This window comes from Hesperophylax consimilis, chromosome 1 (genome assembly GCF_061612785.1).
Source record: "Hesperophylax consimilis isolate HC1 chromosome 1, BYU_Hcon_1.0, whole genome shotgun sequence".
NCBI classification, from domain to species: Eukaryota; Metazoa; Arthropoda; class Insecta; order Trichoptera; family Limnephilidae; genus Hesperophylax; species Hesperophylax consimilis.
In genome coordinates, this window is record NC_142836.1 from 14,298,473 (window position 1) to 14,313,003 (window position 14,531).

Below are 14,531 nucleotides of genomic sequence, written 5' to 3' on the forward strand. Positions count from 1 at the left end.
TGAATTTCAGTGCATTCCCATTTATAGATTTCGAGAAAATTTCTTTGAAAGTCCGATCCCAAGTGTTTAATAAGGGTCCGTAGGAAATGTTTTTTTTCTACAATTGCTCTTTCTTGCGGATTTTCGTGTTGATTTCACTTCAGACCACAATTCTGAGCATGAATTCGAAATTTCATTCCATTCGATACAATAAAATTCGAGAAAATAACCTTGATAGTCCAAACCCAAGTCTTCAATAAGGGTCCGTAGGAAAGGTTTTTTCTCTAATTGCTTTTTTGCGTATTTTTGTGTTGATTTCACTTCACACAATTATGAGCATGAATTCAAAATCTCACACCATAAAGTTCGAGAAAATAACTTTGAATGTCCGAACCCATGTCTTCAATTCAGGTCCTTAGGAAAGATGCTTTTTCGCTAAATGCTGTTTTTTGATGATTTCAGTGTTGATTTCACTTCAGACCACAATTGTGAGCATGAATTCTTAATTTAAGTACATTCGAAAACATAGAATTCGAGAAAATTACTTTGAAAGTCCGAACCCAAGTCTTCAATTATTTTACTTCAGACCAATATTCTGAGTACAAATCCAAAATTTCAGTATATTTTTCACCGTAGTGATCGAGAATATGACTGAAAGTCCAAACCCAAGTCTTAAGTTCGGGTCCGTAGGAAAGATTTTTTTCTCTTAATGCCCTATTTTGTGGATTTTCGTGTTGATTTCACTTCCGAACACAATTCTGAGCATGAATCCGATATTTCAGTCAAATCGACACCATCGAGTTCGAGAAATTTACTTTGAAAATCCGAACCCAAGTCTTCAATTAGGGTCCGTTCGAAAGGTTATTTTTCTCCAATTGCTCTTTTTTGTCGATTTTCCTGTTGATTTCACTTCAGACCACAATTCTTAACATGAATTCGAAATTTTAGATAATTCGAAACCACAGAGTTCGAGAAAATTACTTTGAAAGTCCGAACCCAAGTCTTCAATTATTTTACTTCAGACGAATAGTCAGAGTTCGAATCCAAAATATGAGTCCATTCTTCACCATAGTGATCGAGAAAATTTTTGTAAAAGTCCAAGACAAAGCCTTCAAATCGGGTCCGTAGGAAAGGTTTTTTTTTCTCTCAATGCTCTATTTTGCAGATTTCAGTCTTGATTTCACTTCAGACCACAATTGTGAGCATGAATTCTAAATTTAAGTCCATTCAGAACAATAAAGTTCGAGATACTTACTTTGAAAGTCCGAACCCAAGTCTTTAATAAGTGTCCGTAGGAAAGGTTTTTTTTCTATAATTTCTCTTTCTTGCGGACTTTCGTGTTGATTTCACTTCAGGCCACAATTCTTAGCATGAATTCGAAATCTCATTCCATTCGATACCATAAAGTTCGAGAAAATAACTTTGAAAGTCCAAACCCTTGTCTTCAATTCAGGTCCGTAGGAATGATGCTTTTTTGCTATATGCTGTTTTTTGTGGATTTCAGTGTTTTTTTTTTTTTACTTGAGACCACAATTCTGAGCATGAATTTGAAATTTCAGTCCATTCGACACCATAGAGTTCGAGAAAATTACTTTGAAAGCCCGAACCCATGTTTTCAATTCAGGTTCGTAGGAAAGATGCTTTTTCGCTGAATGCTGTTTTTTGAGGATTTCAATGTTGATTTCACTTCAGACCGATATTCTGAGTATGAATCCTAAATTTCAGTTCATTCTTCACCATAGTGACCGAGAAAATGACTGTGAAAGTCCGAACCCAAGTAATCAAACCGGGTCCGCAGAAAAGGTTTTTTTTTTCTCTAAATACTCTATTTTGTGGATTATCGTGTTGATTTCACTTAAAACTACAATTTTGAGCATTCGACACCATAGTGTTCGAAAAATTGCTTTAAAAGTCATAACACAAGTGTTCAATTCGGGTCCCTCCTTTTTGAGAATTTTCGTGTTGATTTCACTTCAGACGGATATTCTGAGTACGAATCAAAATTTCAGTCCATTCTTCACCATAGTGATCGAGAAAATGACTGTGAAAGTCCAAACCCAAGTCTTCAATTCGGTTCCGTAGTGATGGTGGTTTTTCTTTCAATTTTAGTTTAGCACAAAGCACAATTTATAGTCTCTCATGTAACGATGAGTTACTTGAATATTCGGGAATGTTGGCCCTTGCAAAATACATAGTATTAGAACCTTCTAGCGATACGCACGGCGCCCCGGATCGTACCCTCCCGCGCTGCCTGAGGCCTCAGACCTACTATGCCCGGATTTCCACGAACCCTGAAGAAGGGACTACGGATAATTATTAACTGCGTGGGATAAAAATATCGCCCTGGCCTTGTGATATCCTCCCTGGTCAGCGCTTTTTACGCGCCTAGACCACGGTTTGGACCCTGTGATATGTTTGCTGGTCTGCGCCTCGGTTCGGCGACATTTTCGTTGGCCTGTATCTCCCGCGCATCTGTTGACCAGGTCATTTATACCTGGTTAGTATCTTTATCACCTCAACCACTCCACTGTTGGTGTTGCTCTTCGATATGAAGAATTCGCCGCTGACAATATCCACTTGGGCGGTGTCGATATTTGGCCTGGGGAATTCTCCGTCGCTCTACATCCACCTACTACGTGAGCATTGGTCCTCATCTCAAAACTTTTATCCTTACCACATTCCCAAATATATTTATTCTTCAACTCATAGCTAGTTGAAATGTTCACTTATCCCACCATTCAATGTTTCAATTACTGCCATTTTGGTCATACCAGCCCCGGTCAGATGTTCAAAATGTGAACAAAACCACCGATCTGATCAATGTTCTTCTTCCCACCCACCTAAATTTTTAAATGCTCTCTTTCCCCCACCACTCTTCTTGCCTAGAACAACTTCGCCGAAAAAATATTAAATTTTCTATCGCCTCCTGGAACTTGTCTTTTCTGCAGGCTTCTAATGTATCCCCACCGGTCAAACATTCATTTTCTGAGGCTTTATCCAGCAACTATTTATCCAACCCTCTCCCTTCCTCAACAACAATTTCTTCTCGTTCAACTAAGTTCACGTAAAAAAACAGTATCTCTAAACCGGCTTCTAGATACGGTCAGCAACAACAAAGCTCACTTATTTGAATTTCGCAAGGCTGATAAATGGTTATTGTTTTTATAGCAATTTACATATATTATTGATCAGTCTAAATATTTTACAAAAATTGGTTAATGAAAACACCCCCGCATTTAATTTTTTTTTTCATTTACGCTTTTATAAATGTTACTTAAGTACTTTTATACATATTTTATAATCTTTATAATAATCATAATAATAATGTTATTTAATAAAATTTTACACGCAAAACACTTCAATTATCTCAACCAAACGTATGTTGACAAAATTTCGTCAAACAAATGGTTGAGTATTGGAGAGTTGAGCGCAGAAATAGAAGGATTTATGCTTGCCATTCAGGATAGAGTCATTAATACTAAAAATTATAGAAAGCATATAATCAAAGATACAAATCAAATTGATGATTTGTGTAGAAAATGTTTGGCTTTTCCGGAAACTATAGAACATATTATATCGGGATGTTCTATATTAGCACCGTCCGAGTATACATTTAGGCACAATCAAGTTTTAAAAATAATTCACCAAAATTTGGTAATTAAACATAACTTGATTGACTGCCGTAATGTAGTACCATATTATGAATACGAACCAAATTCATTTTTAGAAAACGAATTTTATAAAATATATTATGATAAAACTATACTAACAGACCGAGCGATTAGTCATAATAGACCCGATATAGTTTTACATGACAAAATTAAAAAAATAACTTATATCATTGATGTCGCTATTCCAAATTCCTGTAATATTCAAAAATCTGTTAGTGAAAAAATAAGAAAATACACAGATTTAGGAAATGAAATAAAAAGAATTTGGCATTCTCAGACTATAAAAATATTACCATTCGTTATTTTGGCTACTGGCATTATACCTAGCTCTCTAATTAAAATTTTAGGCGTATTAGATCTATCAAAAAAATTATATATAAAAATGCAAAAGTCGGTCATTTTGAATACATGTAGGATAACAAAAGATTTTTTAAATATTTATGTTGAGGGATCAGTAGGATTTATAGGCCCTGTTAAAAGTTCTACCGAGCCGAACCCTCTGATATGAAAATATCTGGAGTCGGTGAATTATTTTCCCATTTGATCTCTGGTGAGTTGACGTGTTGTTCTTGTATTGTTTTGTATTTATTTTGCTTATATAATGCACTTACATAATGTTGATTGACTAGATGATCATTTGTGGAAAAGTGAGTGGAAGGGTTAGGTTTTTCCTTTGGGGGAGATTTAACCCGGACAACTAAATCGGAAGGTAAAAAAATAATAAAATCTATGAACCTTGCACTATGCACTATCAATAAATAAGGAGTAATCAATGAAAATTTAAATTAAAATGTATGTCGGGTTAGTAAGAAATCATGACATATTTTAAATTGTAATATGGATATTAATTCAATTGAACAATGATAAAAACAATATGAAGTAACAATAAAATAATACTAATAATAACAGATGAGTGTTCGATGTTTTGACAATATCACGATAATTTTTGAGTAGGCTTAATAGCAACTGGAAAAATAGAAGTAGAACATTTCTCATAAAGTGCAATATTTATGATGTTCAGTCCGTGAAGGGCAGTTGGCGCCTCATCTTCAAGCACAATCACGATGTAACCATTCTTGCTTAGAATATCATCCGTTAAAGGGATCTTCGCTTCGATAGTTACAGAGATTCCTTCATTCGATGTTGGTTTAAAATGCGGAGTAATCTGAAAAACGGAAAATTATTTGATTTAAATTTACTTTGTAATGACGCGGAATGAAATATCCGCGGTGAACGCCTCAAAAAAACATGTAATTTACACAATCAGTTAGTTTGTCATGACATAAGAGACGATTACCATTTCAGTTTCATTTTCAGATTCACAATAATTATCAGAATTGAGTGTTAGGACAAACTTACTACGAGTTTCACGTACCCATATTAATAAACTTTGCCAGAATTGCCCACGGGCGGAGTAAGAAATTGCATTTGTAGTGCATTTAAGTGGTGCTCAATAAATTTTAAATTGAAAATAAGCGAAATTTAGGTTAGGTAAGGTTTTTATTGATGTATTTATTATGGTAGGTGTTAATGTCTAATTTCGTCGGTGTATAATTCTACCAATGTTGGTAAGTAAAATGCACACCTTTGTAATTTGATTATGTTAACGTAAATTCACACTCACTTCCTGACAATTTAAACTGAGCATTTGCAGGTGATCCGGTAATCAGTGCAATCAGATGTAAGAATTAGAAGTAAGTACATCATCGGAGAATCGTTCCTTGAGTACAATATTCACAGTTCTGTCAAAATAAGAGACGATAAATAGATTGGCGTTATCTGGAACAAGTACAAATTGTGTTAAAAAATATTACGGTAAATGCTCTGCCATCACCCTAGACTTCGCGTCATTTTTTTAAAAATGTTAAACACTGCTTTATATTATGACAATGAAGTTATTCTTACCTCCTATAATCTGGAATTCCACACCGGGCACTTCTTCGGTTAATTTGACAAGTGGAGTTATTAATGTGTTTTCTTTCAAATAGACCGCATCGTAGACGTTCTTCTTAAATTTCAACACTTTTTTGTCACCGACTTCTGGAAGTGAATATAAGTAGCGTTAAGATAATAAATTATACCATCAATATTGTAGTAAAAAGCCCCTTTGTTCAACTGATAATATAAATGTAAAATGTATTATAGTGTTAAAAAATACCGTGATCGGGCAGAGTTATGCTGATGATTGTGAAGCCGTTGATTACACCCTCCACTTGTGCTTCTAATACGAGAAACAGAACTGAGTAAGAATCGAATATATCCAATGTCAATGGTTTACTCAATTGAAAATTCACAGTACTTCCCACCACCACGGTTGTAAAATACTCTTGGAAGTCTGCAAAACAAAGAAGATTTTGTTTTCTTTACGAGAAAGACATACATTTCACATTTACTATATGGAGTTATATAGCAATATAGTTGTGAATGAGGAATACTTGGAGCAGGTGGATGAATTTGTGTATTTAGGAAGCATGTTTACGAGAGATGGGAAGGCTGACAGAGATATTGAAAGAAGAGTAAATGCAGGTAACTCCATTAATGGAGGACTGAACGCAGTTGGCGCTAACAAAAAATTGTCCAAAGAAGCGAAGTTAGCAGTCCAGAATGTGGATATCCGCAAAGAGTGCAAGGCTGATGTAAGCGTAATGAGTAAGATCAAGAAAGGGACGCTTAGATGGTTTGGGCATGTAGAGCGAATGAGCGAAGAAAGGAGTGTAAGGAGAATATACGATGCAAATGTGAATGGTAGCAGAAGTCGGGGACGCCCGAGGAAGACATGGCACGACCAAGTGAATCAGATACTTGAGTCGGGCCATGTCAAGAGTCAGAACAATAGAAGAGTATGTATGAGACGATGTATGAATGTGAATGAGGCAAGGAGTGTGTGCCAAGACCGAGTTGTTTGGCGGTCCGTCCTCTCTGCCTACCCCTGCGGGGAAACGGCGTGATGGTTAGTTAGTTAGTTAGTTAGAGTTATATAACTCACCTGTTGATAGTGAAACGCTGACACTAGAAGTAAACTCTTCGGTGAGTTTGACAGTATGGCAATACTTTTTTAGAACAGTCATCTGTAGATGTAGATAAGATAGTGGATTATGTAAAAAAAATATCACGCTAACCATTGAACGTTTGAAATTTTTTTATAATTTAAGAGATGACTATTTGAAAACAAATAATTGTTTATTAATATTTTTTTATACCAGCACCGTTTTATCAATTTTCTAATTGATAACCCGTTTAATTATTTGTATTTAAAAATTTGAACCCTATATATCAAGATAATGATTTTTTTTCAATTTATGATTTCAAATTAAGAATCATTATTATTATTCAAAAACCTTAGTTGCTTCTTGACTCTAGCATTAACGTTTTAAAATACTTATGATCGATACAATTTATTATCACTGTATGAGGTTGGATAAAATAATAATTAAACTTACAAAACGACAAATATTAAGGTATTTTGAAATTTCTAATTTGTCCCTTGTGGGTTTCTGAAAATAAACTTTGCTGAAAAGTATTATGGTTTTTTGTGTTTATAGAGTGAGAGCCAACGAAATTATACATAAATAAATGACCATTTACTAGGAAGAAATTTTGTTTATGTCAGCACGAGAATAAAAACCTTTTTCAGGAAAAGCGATATTTATGATGGTCAGTACGTCAAGCGCATTTGGCGCCTCAGCTTCAAGCACTATGACGATGTAAAAATTCTTGCTGAGAATATCTTCCGTTAAAGATGTTGTCACTTCGATAGTTACAGAGATTCCGTCTTTTGATTTTGCTTTAAAGAAGGCCGCGTTGTCTGAAAAAAGAGAATTTCCTTTAAATATTTTCTTGTTTGAAATTATGCTACAATCATACTCGTATAGTGGTATAATTATTAAGTGGTTGTTAGAGACGCTTTACTTTTCACCGTCAAATATATGCATAATAGGAATTGAGAATTTTTAGATGATCCGGTTATCATTGCTATTTTTTGTGTTCAATTAATTTTACAAAGAATAAGAAGTTTGATAATATGGAGATTTGAATGACAGTGTTTATTTCATGATTTCATCTGAAATAAAATAAAACAAGCACTTTATAAATAATACGATTTAGCATTGTGTTTGTAATTAAACATTACACGTCTTGTGCAAATTTCGTAATAATGCAATAACTAAATTACCTATGACTATTGAATAATGAATGGCAATTATACTTCTTACATCCTAAGGCGGTATTACGCTGATCATAGTGTTACTGATAATTTCTCCCTAAACTTGTGCTTCTAATACGGGCAAAGAACTGAATAGCAATCTATTGTTATAGCCCTATTAGGCGTTTTAGTAAACATCGTGTGAAAATCGTTGCTTATAGGAACCTGTATAATATTTACAGAATGACATTTTCCGAAAAGATTTTATAAATTAACATGACACAATCAAGGAGTTAATAAGATGTATATATATAAATATGAGTAAATAAAATGTATAGATGTTTATTATATACATTATTATATAGATTATTATAATAGTATATAGATTATTTATTATTTATTGAGTTAGTTTTTACAACATTTCAATATAAACAAGATAATATTTCATTTTGTAACTTTAAATATTTTTACAATAAACATAACGTTTCTTTTTGCTATCAATGCTAGAATCCATATAGATATCAATGCAAAAATAAATTTAAAAGATGGTTATTTAAAAAAATATATTTTAGTGGTTAATAATATTTAATTGACTCTTGATACTTTTTCTAATTTCAAAGTTATCTAATTGTTAACCCATTAAATTTGTAATTTTTTTAAAATTCTTTATTTAAATACTTATACTCAAGTTTCTCTCTGAATTGTATTTTGATTTCTGATTAGAGCTTTTACCCTTTTATATTTATTTTAGTAATAATTATTGCTTGGCGAAGGTAATCAAATTAACTTACATAAATTAAATTTTGAATTGTGTGATTAAATTTTGAATATTTTGATTTAAACTTTTGAATATGTTTAATTTAATTCAAATTAGTTAAAATTGTTGTATCTAGGTTAAACTAGTAGTTTTAATGATATTCTTCTGAAAAAGTTGATGAACCAATAGACCTTCCGCAGAAAAGTTCCACAACGGGTTACGCAAACCGTTTCCTCAATTTAACGATCTTAAATTTTCTGTGAAAGGTTTCGTAATTTTAATGCACGAATAATGTAGGTATTTATTCAAAACATGATGGAAGTCTCTGGCTCTAAAATGATTGTCATGTGGTTTGGTTCCTGGTCCCTTAAGTTCCAAAGGTGTCAAAGGTTAGGGCAGTTCTATCTCTTCTGACATCAAAGCTATAACCATTTTCCTTCCCTTCCATATTTAGTTCCTCTTGTCCAATAGTGTGCATCACTACTGATTCCAGAAGCCATATGTTATCATCAGAATCAAAAAAACATTCAAGTAGGCTCCTGCAAATTTAGTAATGGGGAAACATTAAATTACAATGAAAAATCAGTAATTATTACAGCGTTTCAAATTTATTAGTAATACAAAATAACTGAAATTGGTTATGATGCTTTTTTAATGAAATAATAATCACCCTTTTTGTTTGCATGGATCTATATGTTTTATTATTTGATTTGAGGAAATTTCCTCATTACAAAGGCGGTATGGTAGTTGTGTTGGACAATGATCTTCCTTTTTCTTTGAAAACATATACGAGCAACACTAAAAGATGACAATAAAAGACAAATTTTATTTACCAATCACGTTAGTAGCCGTTCCTTCGAAAATGTTTCCTGTTTTGATGTCCAAAACGTTAAAATCTATGTAAAACACCTGTACGGGACGTGTTTGCCTGCACAAGAAAAGACTGTAAATAATAAGCACCGGCACACATCAGTCCTCAACCTGGGTAATGATTTAAGTAAAACACCGTGAGGTGTTCTATCCAAACCATCATAAAAGAAAGACGATTCGAATCAAAATTCACATTTTAATTACAAGTATTGTTTTGGTATACATAACGTACAAAGGGGTGTAGCTTATAGGTACTTCCTATTTTTTACAGCCAGCCCAATTCACAAGAAATAGTTATATGTATTTCAATACAACTGGGATTTAAAACACAGATAGAATACTAATACAACCGGAATCCTTTCAGCGATAATTTCAGATTGGAGCACATTGTGCATCATCGCGCCATACGATACAGTAAATGGCGTGGGCGACTGCTGCAGCAGTGGCCAGTTCAATTGGTAGCCAGCAGGAATCGGCCAGCTTCTAGGTTGTCAGCATCAATGGCTAATTTAGTCGGTAGCCAGGAAGAATTGGCCAGCCTCTAGGTGATCAGCATCAATGGCTAATTCAGTTGGTAGCCAGGAAGAATTGGCCGGCTTCTAGGTTTTCAGCATCAATGACCGATTTAGTTGGTAGCCAGGAAGAATTGGCCGGCTTCTAGGGTTTCAGCATCAATGGCTAATTCAGTTGGTAGCCAGGAAGAATTGGCCGGCTTCTAGGTTTTCAGCATCAATGGCCAATTTAGTTAGTAGCCAGGAAGATTTGGCTGGCTTCTAGGTTTTCAGCATCAATGACTTATTCAGTTGGTAGCCAGGAGGAATTGGCAGGCTTCTAGGTTGTCAGCATCAATGCAGCAGGGATTGGCCAGCCTCTAGGTGATCAACGGCAGTGAGCAGTTCAGTCAGTAGCCAGCAGATATTCGTCAGCCTTTAGATTGTCAGCATCTGTGGCTGGTTCAGTCGGTAGCAAGGAGGAATTCATCAGAATCTAGGTTGTCGGCATCAATGCAGCAGGGATTGGCCAGCCTCTAGGTGATCACTGGCAGTGAGCAGTTCAGTCGGTAGCCAGCAGGTATTTGTCAAAATCTAGGTTGTCGGCATCAATGCAGCAGGGATTGGCCAGCCTCTAGGTGATCACTGGCAGTGAGCAGTTCAGTCGGTAGCCAGCAGGTATTTGTCAAAATCTAGGTTGTCGGCATCAATGCAGCAGGGATTGGCCAGCCTCTAGGCGATCACTGGCAGTGAGCAGTTCAGTCGGTAGCCAGCAGGTATTTGTCAAAATCTAGGTTGTCGGCATCAATGCAGCAGGGATTGGCCAGCCTCTAGGTGATCACTGGCAGTGAGCAGTTCAGTCGGTAGCCAGCAGGTATTTGTCAAAATCTAGGTTGTCGGCATCAATGCAGCAGGGATTGGCCAGCCTCTAGGTGATCACTGGCAGTGAGCAGTTCAGTCGGTAGCCAGCAGGTATTTGTCAAAATCTAGGTTGTCGGCATCAATGCAGCAGGGATTGGCCAGCCTCTAGGTGATCACTGGCAGTGAGCAGTTCAGTCGGTAGCCAGCAGGTATTTGTCAAAATCTAGGTTGTCGGCATCAATGCAGCAGGGATTGGCCAGCCTCTAGGTGATCACTGGCAGTGAGCAGTTCAGTCGGTAGCCAGTAGGTATTTGTCAGCCTTTAGGTTGTCAGCATCAATGCAGCAGGGATTGGCCAGCCTCTAGGTGATCACCGGCAGTGAGCAGTTCAGTCGGTAGCCAGTAGGTATTTGTCAGCCTTTAGGTTGTCAGCATCAATGCAGCAGGGATTGGCCAGCCTCTAGGTGATCACCGGCAGTGAGCAGTTCAGTCGGTAGCCAGCAGGTATTTGTCAGCCTTTAGGTTGTCAGCATCAATGCAGCAGGGATTGGCCAGCCTCTAGGTGATCACCGGCAGTGAGCAGTTCAGTCGGTAGCCAGTAGGTATTTGTCAGCCTTTAGGTTGTCAGCATCAATGCAGCAGGGATTGGCCAGCCTCTAGGTGATCACCGGCAGTGAGCAGTTCAGTCGGTAGCCAGCAGGTATTTGTCAGCCTTTAGGTTGTCAGCATCAATGCAGCAGGGATTGGCCAGCCTCTAGGTGATCACCGGCAGTGAGCAGTTCAGTCGGTAGCCAGCAGGTATTTGTCAGCCTTTAGGTTGTCAGCATCAATGCAGCAGGGATTGGCCAGCCTCTAGGTGATCACCGGCAGTGAGCAGTTCAGTCGGTAGCCAGCAGGTATTTGTCAGCCTTTAGGTTGTCAGCATCAATGCAGCAGGGATTGGCCAGCCTCTAGGTGATCACCGGCAGTGAGCAGTTCAGTCGGTAGCCAGCAGGTATTTGTCAGCCTTTAGGTTGTCAGCATCAATGCAGCAGGGATTGGCCAGCCTCTAGGTGATCACCGGCAGTGAGCAGTTCAGTCGGTAGCCAGTAGGTATTTGTCAGCCTTTAGGTTGTCAGCATCAATGCAGCAGGGATTGGCCAGCCTCTAGGTGATCACCGGCAGTGAGCAGTTCAGTCGGTAGCCAGTAGGTATTTGTCAGCCTTTAGGTTGTCAGCATCAATGCAGCAGGGATTGGCCAGCCTCTAGGTGATCACCAGCAGTGAGCAGTTCAGTCGGTAGCCAGCAGGTATTTGTCAGCCTTTAGGTTGTCAGCATCAATGCAGCAGGGATTGGCCAGCCTCTAGGTGATCACCGGCAGTGAGCAGTTCAGTCGGTAGCCAGTAGGTATTTGTCAGCCTTTAGGTTGTCAGCATCAATGCAGCAGGGATTGGCCAGCCTCTAGGTGATCACCAGCAGTGAGCAGTTCAGTCGGTAGCCAGCAGGTATTTGTCAGCCTTTAGGTTGTCAGCATCAATGCAGCAGGGATTGGCCAGCCTCTAGGTGATCACCGGCAGTGAGCAGTTCAGTCGGTAGCCAGTAGGTATTTGTCAGCCTTTAGGTTGTCAGCATCAATGCAGCAGGGATTGGCCAGCCTCTAGGTGATCACCGGCAGTGAGCAGTTCAGTCGGTAGCCAGTAGGTATTTGTCAGCCTTTAGGTTGTCAGCATCAATGCAGCAGGGATTGGCCAGCCTCTAGGTGATCACCGGCGGTGGGCAGTTCAGTCGGTAGCCAGCAGGTATTCGTCAGCCTTTAGGTTGTCAGCATCTGTGGCTGGTTCAGTCAGTAGCAAGGAGGAATTCATCAGAATCTAGGTTGTCGGCACCAATGCAGCAGAGATTGGCCAGCCTCTAGGTGATCACCGGCAGTGGGCAGTTCAGTCGTTTGATTATAAGAGCCGGCACACGGAGACGCCCCATTCTTGTAATGATGAGTGATGCGTCTGACTCAGCTCATAAAGTGCCGGCCGTAAACAGCTCGTTAGAAATAGTTGTAATCCTTAAAATGATTGTGCCGTGATGGAGAAACAGAAGCGACTACAGATTTCAGTTAACACTCAGGAATTTATAATTATAATTAACAGATCGCGTTTTAACTGTTTAAGGTGTTCCGTCCACTCGTGTTAATTTTTGAAATTCGACTGCCGAATATTGTAGTGTTTTTAGCTATTTATAATTTCTCTAGCAAGCCCTCTTGTGACGTTAATATCTTTACCACAACTTGTTTTCGTTTCAGACGCAGGTGTTTTTAGGTGAGAATAATAATTTCACACAGCGACTGGTTTGTCAATATTTTGATTTTTCTCCGGCCCGATTCGCTTAGTAACCGATAATTGTGGTGCATTTTTCAACTCGTAAACATTATTTCTTGGAAAAAGGTGTCATCAAACTTGCCAGGTGTTCAACCTTAGTCGCAATAGAGTCAAATGCAATAAATCTTGTTTTCACGTTCGATACAACACCCATCCGTCGGTATCAATGCCAGCAATTTCAATTTGGAGCTGCAAAAGAAAGAATGGTTTTTTGAAAGGTGTCTTTTAAGTGTTCTAAGACAAATTAAAAATAAGAATATTAGACACACACACGTATCCAACGACCAACTATGATGTTATGTTATGTTTCCTTAGAACGGGCAATCTGCCTAGCTAGGAACTAATATTGACCTACAATTCATAATAACACTTGTACTTATTTTTAAAATACTTATACAGTTATAGCATTATTATTCCATTATTTTTTATATAGGTACATTTATCTAATGTAATGTAATAAAGTTTTTTTTTTAAATACATTTGTACTCTCCGTTTTAAGGTTATCTGGAAAGAGATTGTATATTTGTACACCCTCGTAATATATACACCCTCATTTCAACCATCATGACCCCTCTATTAATTGGTTAAATAATTATTTTTAATTTCCGAACGATTTCAGTAACGTCATTCTGCATAATATATGGACCCAACGAGCGCATTTAAAATACATATTTAGCTTTAAGGATGTTCAAACGCCATTTCCTGGTGAAAATAAAAGTTTTAAGTCGAAAGGGTATATTTTTCCATAAAAAATCTGTGTTTATAAAATACGTATAGTTAGCAGAATAGCTACCTTCAAGCTTTACAAATGTCACTTGCAGTCACCAATTTCTGGGAATGAAGTTTTTTATCACACATTACGTAGACCTGTTTTTATAGAAACCACCAGTTCTTGTGTATTGTGTAAGGTACCTGCAATATCTACTTACGAGTAAAAATATATTTTTCTTTTAGTTCATAGTATATTTTTGTTATATAATTTTACATGTTGAATAGATATAGAGTATAGAATTCCGTGGAATATAAATTTCTTTCCTAATGTAAGTTGATCTTTGTGTTCAGGAAAGTAGTGGTCGTTAATAAAATAATCTAAAAAGGAAAAAAAAAACTCAGGAAGGATAAGTATACAGAAATGTAAATTATAAAAAATTCTAAATGATTTAGTTAATATTCCGGTATTGCTAGAATTGATAAGCTTCCGGATTCCACAACGTAATACTAAAAGTCAGGATTTATTTAATTGCAGAAATTCTAGGACTAACTACCATATGTATTCCTCTTTGTCCAGAATACTAATAGAGGGAAACAATTGACATCTTCAATATATCTTTAAACAAATATAAAAGGTTGTCAATAAAGCAATTCAGTTATGTACAATAAATAATGTATATAACTTAATTGGTCTAGACTC

The 14,531-nt window shown here is 36.9% G+C and overlaps 1 protein-coding gene across 1 annotated transcript in view; it reads right to left on the reverse strand.

Annotated features, from left to right (window-relative positions):
- Nucleotides 1–6,718, reverse strand: part of LOC149426324 (uncharacterized) — a 54,122-nt gene extending 47,404 nt beyond the window's left edge. The window contains exons 1-2 of the mRNA XM_089636048.1: nt 6,637–6,718; nt 5,556–5,690 (exon numbers count right to left, since the gene is read on the reverse strand). Coding sequence (XP_089492174.1) covers nt 5,556–5,690; nt 6,637–6,718 — 217 coding nt within the window. The remainder of the gene's footprint in view (nt 1–5,555; nt 5,691–6,636) is intronic.
- Between the last annotated feature and the right edge of the window lie 7,813 nt (nt 6,719–14,531).